The sequence below is a fragment of the Rhinolophus hipposideros genome, assembly GCF_964194185.1.
Source record: "Rhinolophus hipposideros genome assembly, chromosome: 21".
Classification (NCBI taxonomy): Eukaryota; Metazoa; Chordata; class Mammalia; order Chiroptera; family Rhinolophidae; genus Rhinolophus; species Rhinolophus hipposideros.
In genome coordinates this window covers 21,280,128-21,292,608 of record NC_138067.1, presented here as the reverse complement: position 1 = coordinate 21,292,608, position 12,481 = coordinate 21,280,128, and the positions used below count along the sequence as shown (strand labels likewise).

The 12,481-nt window shown below is 37.4% G+C and overlaps 1 protein-coding gene across 2 annotated transcripts; it reads right to left on the bottom strand.

Annotated features, from left to right (window-relative positions):
- Positions 1-860: 860 nt before the first annotated feature.
- Positions 861-7,775, bottom strand: CMTR2 (cap methyltransferase 2). 2 transcript variants are annotated; one of them, XM_081030534.1, is made up of 2 exons: positions 7,735-7,775; positions 861-4,396 (listed from the first exon to the last, which is right to left on the bottom strand). In XM_081030534.1, the coding sequence occupies exon 2, from the start codon at positions 4,375-4,377 to the stop codon at positions 2,080-2,082; it is 2,298 nt and encodes a 765-aa protein (XP_080886660.1). In that variant the 5' UTR covers positions 4,378-4,396; positions 7,735-7,775; the 3' UTR covers positions 861-2,079. The 2 variants fall into 2 exon arrangements, with proteins under 2 accessions (XP_080886660.1, XP_080886659.1); XM_081030533.1 differs by lacking the exon at positions 7,735-7,775 and adding an exon at positions 7,549-7,684.
- Positions 7,776-12,481: the final 4,706 nt, after the last annotated feature.

Here is a 12,481-nt window from a genome sequence, read left to right as displayed (position 1 = left end):
AAAGACAAACAAAGAAACAAAAACACATATAAGACACAGACAACAGAAACTCTTTAGTGGTTACCAGAGGGTAAGGAGGGAGGGAAGAGGAAAAAGGGGATCAAATATATGGTGATGGAAGACAGAAGTATAACTGACTCTGGGGGATGAACACAGTGCAGTATATAGGTGATGTATTATAAAAATGTACACTTGAAACCGATATAATTTTACTAACAAATGTCACCTCAATAAATTTAATAAAAAAACAAAAGTATATTCTAATATTCACCAGTATATTATATATTCCAATAAAGATAATTATTACAAAACTAAGCATTCAATACTTATTTGAGGGGCTTACAAGAAAGTTTTAATACCAGAACCTGGATCTAGGCTTTCAACTTCATTCCAATAAAATGGTTAAAATAAGTAAAAATAAACTGCATTATTACATTGAACCAAACCAACCAACGCATAAAGACTACTAAGTACAAACTGGTTTTCCAAGAGTGGTTATAGTTCTGTCTTAGTAACCACTTTTCTATCAGACTTCTATCAAACAACTGGAACTGCTTCCATAGTCACCAGTAAGAAATCACATTTCTTTCAGAATCTACCTCCAGGCCTCCACACCCTCCCTGACAAGAACTAAATCTACCCCATCTACTCCCTCCCTTAAGTTTTCAATTTCTTTCCCAAAGTAGAGCTTCCATATAAATATTACAATATTAAGGACTAAATTTTAATGAATACAAATCAGAGGAAATGAAGGAACATTAACTCCCATTCAAACCTTCCTTTAAAAAAATCTGTTTCCAAGTTATATTTTTAACTTCCCCCATGATTCTCTTTAAAAAAGACGAACACAAAATCTCTCTGCTAATGACTTTATTCATGAATCTATAATGGAACTCAAAATAGCAAAGAACATGAAAAAAATTCAGATTAATATTTATCAACCAAATACATCAGCGAACACATCTATTTTTCATATAACTAACAAAAATGTCTCAAATGCACATGTAAGAATGTAATAATAATCTCCATTTTGTGGAATTCCAAGGTAATGAAGACTTGCTTAATAGTTTGCCAGAAAAGCTCAGTTACACTGTCAAATATATATAATTAAAAAGAAACCAAACATAACTGATAAAGTAATCATCTCATGGTTAAACTTTCGGTAAAGTGCTACTTTCATACGGAAAAAAGAAATTAGTAAAGATTAAAAAATGTTAAATGCTGAACCATCATTCTGGAAGTGTTAAAATTTTTCTTCAAAATTTACTACATCACATTCACGTGTCCCCAACATGAAACCATAAACACTATTTTGCAATTAAAAAAATCTTTGTTTACAGATTATTTCCTGGAAGTTAAAAATTGCTACATTAAGCTTTTCATGATACAGGAGTATATTAGACATAATAATTGTTCATTGTTTTAAACATGATCTTTGGTTTGAAGCTGTCCTGATATCCTTTCTACTTGGATGGCTGAGGTTAGTAAAATATTCATAAAACAGCACATGAGCTACACTTGAACCATAAAAGTAAATTGGGTCAATGGCTTAAAGGCAATGAATGGTACATAGTATCAAGAAATCTGGCAAGATGAGTTCCTCAAATTCATTTCTAACATGGTCAGTGTTAACGGAAATCAGTGTTGCTCAGGATTGATTCAACTCCTTTCGTCAGAGACTTCTAGCAATTAACAGCATTAGCCATTGAGGAAATTAGCTGGAAAAATAAATCAAATCTGAATGAAGGCACACAGGTACAAACCTTAAGCAAATAAATTAAGACCAACTAAACTGCATATGCAAGCGTGGGTGTCTACCCCCAGGCACATATATACATCTCATGTTTGAGGTTGAATATCATCACTGTATAGATTCCACCACATGGAAAATCCTATGCCTATGGATGTATATATCCTGGGAACTAGCTGATGCCTTTCCAGAAATAATGAGACTTTAAATGATGTGAAAGTTGGCCTCTCCCCAAAATGAAAGGTTTCAAATTAATAGCAAAGGGACACAATAATGGAAACTGTAAGAAGTCATAACGTTAAATCTCAGAAAGGACAAATTCAACTTCATTACTGAAGGCTGCTGATGATTTCTTCTCTCTCTTTTTGGATAATCAAATGCAAATGTCTTTTAGCAATGGCAGCATTCAAATCCCACAAAAAATCAAGTAGTGCCCCCTTAAGGAGTACTTCCATTGGCACAAACTGTAAAATTTGCTGGGGTGCATCAGAGGTAAGCAAAGCACTCAACAATTCATTCACATTCTGCAGATACTGGAAAACTGGATTTGGAAGGTCCTGGTAACCAACACATAGTAGGACTGCACAGGTTTTCAGGGGCTCAGAGGACGTGGGACAAGAAAATGTGATGAATCTAAAACAGCTGTGGAGCACAAAGATCAAACCAGCCATAAACCTTGTAAAACAAGAAAGTACAGGCAAAATCATAACATCGCCTGCATGAAGCTGCTGTAATGAATGGAGAAGGCAGTCCAAAAATAACTGCTGGTAAGTTGGGTCTCCGTCATGAAGCAATGAACAGCTAAAAGTCATGAGTTCAGTTGATTCCAAGAGTTGAACTTCCAACGGTATATGCATTTTGGTATCATGGAGACTTGGAAAACCTACAAGCAGGCACTTGATTTGGTTACTGGGTTCTATAATCTGCTCATCCTGAATGCACTTGGTAAGGCTAAACAACTCAGAAAGTATCAACTCCTCAGAAAAAACATGACAAGAACAATGATACTGCTGTTTTGGCCTAAACTTGGAATCTAAATTCAAGGCTCCTCCTAAAGACTTTTCAATTGCTTCATTAAGAGCCTTTAAAATTTCACCATCACAGAAAGGAGAACACTTTACTTTTGGCAGTTTCTTTCCCTCTAAAATATGCCATAAGTGACACTCAAGAGTGGAAGTTGTCCCTTCTAATAGAAAACTTTGCCCAGGATGGTATGCAGCATGTTCCTCGGCCCAACTATTAAAGTAGCCTTTGGCCACCTTATCTTTCCATGAAAGGGTTTCCAGCATTTTCCTTTCATTATAGGTTTTAAAGTATCTGTTCCTCTGCCCAAACCATTTTGTATTTGTACTACAACCAATATTAGATTTTTTTACTAGCCAATTATTTCTGGAAAGAGGCTTCAATTGAAACTTTTGCATAAAATACTGAACAGCACAGTCCCTTAAATTATTCAGCTTTGCTTGTTCCCCTTTTTCCATGCACTCAAACAGACGAATGTTCTCAGAAATAGTCTCTAGCTGGTACTTATGAAAGAACACACAACATTCTTCATGTCTTTTAAGAAAAGATTCAGGAATCACATGATGGGGAAAGACAGCTTTCCTGGTCATTTCAGTCCCAAAATTCAGCACCATCTTAGATAACAGAGGCTGGATTACCTCTCTCCCCTTATAGTGGAGACATACCACATAGACTTCTGAGTTTCCTGCCTTGCTAGTAGCAGGTTTGAACACATGGACTTGGTCAAAGGAACAGTTTAGCAGGTACATCAGGTTTATGGAACAATGTTCAAACAAAGTAAACATCTTCAGAACAAAAGAGCCACCGTTTCCAAGAGTCATCAAAGCAGTGACAACTTCACAGTAATGCAAAGAGGAGACTAAAGCTTCTTGTTCACCTGGGTTTCCTTGGCAATCAAAACTCCCATCTGCAGTAATCAAGTGAACAGTAGTCATGCTGCTTATGAAATTCTGAAGTCCAGTCAGATATTTCAAGGTCATGATATCACCGGTGTTATCTGGACCAAAGTACCACCAATGCAAGGTATTTGCAATAAGTCGGTCATCCATAATCATCATAAGATTGTCATTTGCTTCATGGTATGGATTCAGAGTATTAGCTACCCAACTCCAATCACAAGGGAATCGATGGGATTTTAGGTAGTGATTGAGACTAGCTATAAAAGCTCCAGGAGCTTCACAAAGGTGGAGAGAATTCAGTTTTCCATTCTGAAAAGCTTCCTGTGGAATAATTGGAAAGCTGCACAAAATTTCATGAAACTTACACCACGCTTGAGTACAAAGTTCAGCATTCACGGATTTTCTCACATGAGAAATTATTTTTCCAGCTCTATTAGTGAAAGCAGTGTGCTCATGCCACTCATCCAGTTTCTTATCACTCAGTAGGTTTTTTACTTCATTTAGGGAGTTCTTCAAATCAAGAAACGCATTAAATTCCGTGTGGTCACAGGTGAAAATCTCACTGGGATCTGGTAACTGCCACTCATCATTAAGTGGCTTGCCATAAGAAAAGTTCTTGGCAAAGAGCTCAAAAATGTCAGCAACAACATCTGGACTGAACGTCTCAGGACTTGAACTCAGTGGTGGCTTTCTGCACTGACTCATTTTCAAATTAAATTAAAATCTAGAAAAAGAAAACACATAATTAAATGAATCAAATTTATTAGTAAGTGAAATCTCATCCACAACAAATCAAATCACACTCATGACAAACTGCATAAAATGGGAAGGTTAATGTCAGCAGACTCCATTACATAATGAGGCAATCTGGAATAAAGAAAGAGTAAAGGTTTTGATATACAACAGGCCTGGGCTCAAATTTTACCTCTGCAACTTACAGCTTAGTAAGTGGCCTTGGGCAAATTACTTTACATCTCTGAGTCTCAGTTTCTTATTTAAAAAATTGAGGTATCATTTCTTTTTTTTTATTATTATTATTTTTAATTGAATTTATTGGGGTGACAATTGTTAGTAAATTTACATAGATTTCAGGTGTACAATTCTGTATTACATCATCTATAAATCCCATTGTGTGTTCACCACCCAGAGTCAGTTCTCCTTCCATCACCATATATTTGATCCCCCTTACCCTCATCACCCACCCCCCACCCCCTTACCCTCTGGTAACCACTAAATTACTGTCTGTGTCTATGAGTTTTTGTTTCTCATTTGTTTGTCTTGTTCTTTTGCTGTTTCCGGCTTATATACCACATATCAGTGAAATCACAGGGTTCCCTGCTTTTTCTGTCTGACCTATTTCACCCAGCATTATACTCTCAAGATCCATCCATGTTGTCACAAATGCTCCTATATCATCTTTCCTTAATGCCGAATGGTATTCCATTGTGTATATATACCACAACTTCTTTATCCATTCATCTATCGAAAGACATTTTGGTTGTTTCCATGTTTTGGCCACCGTAAACAAAGCTGCAATGAACATTGGAGTACACGTGTCTCTATAGAGAAATGCTTTAAGATTTTTGGGGTAGGAGGTATCATTTCTTTAGATAAGGATAAAACATGCTAGCATATAATATATATAACATGTAAAATATGTTAATCACATATAAAATATGTTTTTATGTTATCGGAAAGGCTTCCAGTCAACAGGCTATTATATTAGCAGTTAAGTTTTTGGGGAGTCGAAAGTATATAGCTCAGAATACCCATCAGTGAATGGCAGCTCTTATTACCATAGTAACCCCTCTAGTTGCTCCCCAAAGTTCTCCACGCATGGCTGAGATAATATCCACAGAGCTCCAAACACACTCTTAGACTAAGATTTATCCCTGAACAAGACCTTTGATCATTAGGTCAAGCTGTAACAAGTGACTTTTAGCTTTTTTTTAAAGCTCCCTCAAAATCTCACCTGCTTCCAAGAGAGGATCCTGCACCTGAACCCAATACTGGTCCTGCTACCAGGCCTCTCTACCACTATCCACTTATTCACCAACCAGAATTGCCAACTATGTCCTCTGCCCAGATCTCACTCTCTTGCTAAGACATAAAGGTAATACCAAATCAACTTTATAAGCTACCAACTAACACTCATTACCACCCTGCTTGCTTGTTAACTGTGGTATACTTGACTGGTTTGTCTCCTTCTGCTCAATGCTTAAATTGACCTATAGTTCACCCTTGCATGTCTTTAAATTACAGGTTCCTGCCTCATCTGATCAGTCAGATGGCTCCATGCTTACACGTTATTATTTCTTCTTGCCACTAAAACTTAACACATTTGATAGAAGAATTTTAAACTGAAGAAATATCTTTATTGAATATACAAATTAGTCACCCTACATTCTGTGTGCCTAAGAAATCGAAAACGTCTGTCTACTGGAGAGGGAAAGGGACATAAGAGAAAGAAGCATAGTTTCATAGCATAGCGCTGGAAAAGTTATTCCAGCAGATAGAGCAATGAGTATTACAACGGTACAGGTGACCCTTAAACAACATGGGTTTGAACTGTGTAGGTCCACTTACACACGTATTCTTTTCTGTAACTACCATAAATTTATTTTCTCTTTCTTATGGTTTTCTTTCTCTTTTTGTTTTTTTTTAAGAAGGGCGCAGCTCACAGTGACCCATGCGGGGATTGAACCGGCAACCCTGGTGTTATTAGCACCACACGCTAATAAACTGAACTAACCAGCCACCCCTATGGTTTTCTTATTAACAATTTCTTTAGCTTACTTTATTGTAAGAATATAGTATATAATATATATAACATATAAAATATGTGTTAATCAACTGCTTATGTTATCGGTAAGGCTTCCAGTCAACAGGCTATTATATTAGTAAAGTTTTTGGGGAGTCAAAAGTTATGCATGGGGGTCAGTGCCCTTAACCCCTGCTTGTTCAAGAGTTAAATGTACTTATTAGCACAATGTTAACCAACAGATACTTCAGTTCACGTGTTCTGCATTTATTTAGTAGAGCCAGTGAATTCTACACCAGTTTTCAAAAAGAATCTAAAAATTGACAATTAATCCACTATCCCACAAAAGCCAATATTTGATTATTAAAATGGAAAATAAAGGTAAGCTAGCACAACTACAATAACATCCAGATTGTATTCTATTAGCATTTACTTTGTACTGTTCTTTCAGCAGTTCAACAAGTATTCTGCCAAAAAACGGACATCATTTGAGCATAAAAGGTACTCCTATTAGATTCTGAATATGAGTCATAATAAAGCACTTCAACTTCATTCCAGCACTAAAATGCAAAACCAAAAACAAAAAAAGAAAAAGGCATGTGGTTTAAAGAACAGAAGGAAAACGTTCCCAGTATGTGCTCCTCTACCCCTTTCATTGAGCCGTCCATGGATCTTTGTGGCATCATAATTCTGAGACTAGGGTCAGTATTACCATCCTTATTTTGCAGAGTCGAGTAGGAAGCCAAGGAGCCCCTGCCCAAAGCCACAAAGGGAATACCTGCAAAATTCACGGGCCTAACACAAAACCCACAAAACCTCATCACCAGTTGTTACCTCTCCAATTAACACTTATAAAGGAGTGTCTCAGAGGTGTTTCTGCCAACTTCTCCTCCCAACTTCTCCTCCCTATATATCTGTGAAAATAATAGCTAAGTGGATCCAGTGCTTTACTTTGGGCCGGGGCACCCAAGATCTCCTTTCAACTGGTGGAAATGAGTCCCGAGCTCCCTTCCAGAGGCCCGGTCCCTGACCGGGCGCAACCTCAGTGCCACCCTCTGCCCCACCCACTGCAAGCGTGAAGGACGACCGTGGCTCGGAAGCCGGGCCTGGATTACCTTCGCTCACGCCCACCTCGGCCCCGAGTCTAAAGAGGCATCGCTTCACTGGCTCTCCTCACTTGAGGGGGGTCATTCTCCACTTCCGCTACTGGGGGTCAACACCGCAGGGGAGGGAGGTGGAGCGCCGGGAGACCCGGAAGGAGGCCCGGACCCGCCCTCCCGACACCGGGAGCGAAAACCCACCTCCAAGCCGCGCCGCCACCGAACGCCGGCAGACGGCGGCCCACGGGCCCTGACAGACACACGGCGCACGCGCCTTGAAGCCGGGCTGACGTCACGCGCCAACGTTACGCACGCCGGAGACTTGAGCAGTGCTGAGTCCGCTCTCCAGGTTTTGCCTCTCCGGGGGTACTGGAGGTAGGAAGCAGCTCTATGGAAACGAGAGCTGTGCGCACAGGCGGAGCTTCCCTGAGGGGGCGGGGCGGGGCGGGGCGGGGCAAACCTGTCCGGGGCGCGCTGGCTCCGCCCACCTAGCACCTGGACCCCAAAGGCTTTCTAAAGCTATTCGGTATAAGTTAGTTCTTAGTGCAGGTTGAGCTAAAACTGATGCTCAAAACACAGTGTGAGGTTAAAAGCCAAACTGGGGAAACTGCGAGATAACACTCTGTTATTATAATATATGTATGTTTATAAACCAATAAAAAAAAGGCAATCTCAGGAGAAAAATGGGCGAAAATTTGAATACGCCATCCAAAAAGGCACAATAGCCAATAAGGATATACAAAGTTGTTTGACCTACTATGAAAAAGGAATTGGACATGACAACAATGTTTCCTTTCCACCAGATTTAGCAAAGATTTTAAAAGATCGATAATGGCCACTGTTGGTGAGAATATGGAGAAACAGCTTTACATTCTGTGGGTGGCAGTAAAAATTGATATAAAGAAGACAAACTTTAAAATGACCTTGCACCTTAGCCTGGAAATGCCCACTTCTAGCAGTTTATCTTTAGGAAACAAACTACTGCACTCACTTTGGACAAAATGTTCATTCCAGCACCTTAATAACAACAAAAATTGGAAACTCAAAATATCTAGTTTAAGGGAATTAGATTCTTTATGGCACACCCATTTAATGGGATATTAAGCAGGCATTAACAGACTATATGTGTTAACAATATTGTATGAAAATAGGAGACCATAGAACTGTGTATAGAATTTAAACCATTTATGTAAATACTATATATATAAAACCATCTATGTAATTATATATACATATATACATGTATATACATATATATATATATATATATATATATATATACATATATATAAATACATTTTCTACAAGTCTTCCAGGATGTTTATCAATGGAGAAAAAAATGTGTTTTCAAAAATGGTACCCGGTCATTTGGAAATCTATGTGGATGGAAAAAAACCTTTATTTGGACTCTTACCTCAGATTTTAAACGAAAATACATTTCATTTGGATTGCCAATCTATATTTTAAATGTCAAACAATAATTATTTTAGCAGAAAACATAAGAGAACATCTTCGTGAACTTGGTGTAGGAAATATATAACAGGACAGAAAAAGAACTGATCATAAATTTAAAAACATAAATTGAACTACATTAAAATAAGAACATCTAGTCATCATAAGACACCATTGAGAGTGAAAAGGCAACCTATAGAGTAGAAGATATTTATGTACATATATGTATGACAAAATGACATAAATACAGTAATGTACATATATGTATGACAAAGGACTTGTATCCTGAATATATAACTCCTACAAGTTAAAAAAAAATCTCCTAGAAGAAATATGAATTTTCCCGGTAGAAAAATGAACAGAAGGCTAGAACAAACACTTCCGAAAGATTATATCCAAAGGCCAATAAAATAAGAAAAGATGCTCAATTTCATTCATCTTTGGGGAAATGTAAACTAAACCCACAATAAGATACAATTACATGTTAGACTGGCTAAAATGAAAAAAGACTGAAAACATAAGTATTTGATATAGAGAGCCGATTGGAAAAAAAATATCTTCCAAACTCACAGGTTGGTTGCCCCCCACGATTTTTTAAAAATTCTTTTGTGGTGTAATTTACAGTCAAATGCTCAGAACTTAAGTGTATTATTTGACCACTTTTGCCAAACGCCTATTAAATATTTCAGAAAGGTTCCTTGAGCCCCTTCCCAATCTCCCACCCACAAGAAGCAACCACTGATCTGTTTCCTATCACCAGAGTTTAGTTTCGCCTATTCTAGAATTTCATATAAATTCAATCATTACCGTTTATAATTTTTGTACTTTTTTTATTTTAGGGGATGGAAAAAAAAATTTTTTTCCTACCCTTCTCAGCTGGGACTCTGTAACAAAAGATAGATTAACAAGAGGAAAGTATACAAATTCAGTAATATGTTTTATGTGACAGGGAGTCTTCACAAGGAAACAAAGATCTGAAGAAACCATTAAACCTGAATGTGTTTATACTAGGTTTGATGAGTAGTGGGAAAATGTGACAAATGGGTATGAGGGAAGAGAGAAGTAAACTGGGGAAAAACTTAGCAAGGCATGTTTATTTAGATTTCTCTCGGAATCCTTCTGTCTTCAGAGATAAGGGTATTCTTTTCCTGCAGGTGTAGGGAGGGCACATCTCACACAAGGTCTCATGACCTGCTTCAGGACAAGGTCAAAGAGTCCTGCACCTGCCATTTCTCAAATTCCTTTAGCTTAAAATATCCAATATGCTAAGGCACCATAATTTGTGGTAGTATGTTCTGAATGCTGTTAATTTTCATCTATGCTGTTTTATGTATCTGTAGTTTGTTCCTTTTTATTGCTAAGTAGTATGCCATTGTGTGGTTAGATCACAGTTCTCCTGTTGATGGACATCTGAGTTCTGTTTCCAGTTTGGGGCTGTTATGGATAAGCCTGCTATGAACATTCTAGTACAAGACATTTTTGTGAGCATATGTTTTCTTTGCTCTTGTGTAAATACCTAGGCATGGAATGGCTGGGTCATGGAGTAGATTACGGTTTATCAACCTCAACATTATTGTCACTTTGAGGATCACTGAGGTAGATGTATATGTAACTCTTCAAGAAACCTCTAGTTTCCAAAGTGCTCGCACCATTTTACATCCCTACTCGCAATAAGTAAGAATTCTGGTTGCATCACATCCTCACCAACTTTTGGTATTGTGAATCTTTCATTTTAGTTATTGGTGGGAGTTGGGTGCTTTTTACATCTGATTCTTAGTAAATATTAACTGAAAATGAAAATCTGTGGATACTTTACTTTTGTGGGACTAAACAGTAAGTAAGGATATATGATCTCTTTAAACACAATCACTATGTTCCCTGAAATCTCTTCTTTCTTTCTGCTTAGAAACTAAACAAAAATTATTAGCACAAATCATTTAATTTTTAAGTATAAATACAAGAATTCTAAACATCAGGTCATAAAGGCCGCGTTTGTCTATTTTTGGTCCTATAACATACATGCAGGACTAAAAATATGAAATATTTTTCTTAAAATTTATTTTCCAGCAATTCATGTTTTTTCTTACAAAAAGTTAACTAAACAGAGTAAGTCACTTATTAAATGGGGAAAAGTCAAAATGTGTTTTTATATGTTATGAATGTTATTAAAGATTATATTTGAAATGAACTTTAAAACCAGATTGGTAATATAAGCATTAGTAGTATGCTGACCTAAAATATGTTTTTTACTTTAAATCACTTCTTTATTTTCTCCCATGTAAAAATGAGCAAAATGATTTTTTTTTAAATGTTTAAGGGTTTAAGAGGCAATGAGTATTACTGTGAGATGGGCTCATGAGTTTAACCAAAAAAAAAAAAAAAAAAAAAGGTTGGGAAACACAGACACATGGAACAGAATACAAGACATGTCCCAGCCATGAAGCATTTATCATTGCAGACACAAAATGTTTAAATAAGATTACACAACTAAGTGCTCTGTTGTTTGATAAGATTAAGGGTTGTAGGAATCTAAAAAGGAGTAAAATAGTAGGGAAAAGATGGGGAAAAGAGACTTTAATTTTAAAAATTATTTGGAAAGGGGGAATAGCAGCCTAGCTCAGGAAAATAAATAACATGGGTTGAGAAAAAAAAAAACAGACAAAAGGAATGGTAATTGTAGAAAAGGGATGGAAAGGGAGCCTGCCAGAACAGTCAAGATCAAGGTGCTGGCTGATTTGGTTCCTGGAGAGAGCTCTCTTCCTGGCTTGCAGCTAGCCACCTTCTCACTGTGTTCTCACAAGGCAGAGAGAGAGAAAGCAAGCTCTTTGGTCTCTTTTTATAAGGGCACTAATCCCTTCATGGGGACCCCACCCTTTTGACCTCATATAAACCTAATTATCTCCAAAGGCCCTGTCTCCAAATAGCATTGCATTGGGGTTTAGGGTTTCAACATATGAATTTTGTGGGGACACAAATCAGTCCATAGCAGGTAGTGAAGAGCCAGAGTATAGAGGACCATGGAAGCCAAACTGAGGTACCAGAATCTGCTGCAATAGAAAGTGGTTAAGAGGGAAGGAAATGATCAAGTTTGGTTCTTTATAATTATAGAATTAGGGATGATAGTGAAATAGTCAAGTGGAAATACCCAGAAGGGAGTTAGAAATCAATAGGTGGCTGAAGTTCAGGTGAAAAAACAAGTAATACTCAACCCTGTGAATTTGTAAGTACTTGATTATTATTTATTATTAACAGTCATTATGATACTTAATTTAGAAGTGATATCAATACCAAAAGTTGCTAATAGTCTGGCCTTGGGGGTTCTTCCTGTTAATAGCTCACCTAATAGTGTCCCCTTAAGATCAATGTGGCTTCTCTTTTTGAATAGCTAAGTACATCAGCTCTGGCATCTGGATACCTGGGTTAAAATCTCCAACTGCTAGCTATGTGCCCTTGGGCAAGGAAGACCTCCAAGGGTAGCGCTGAGAATTACAAAATG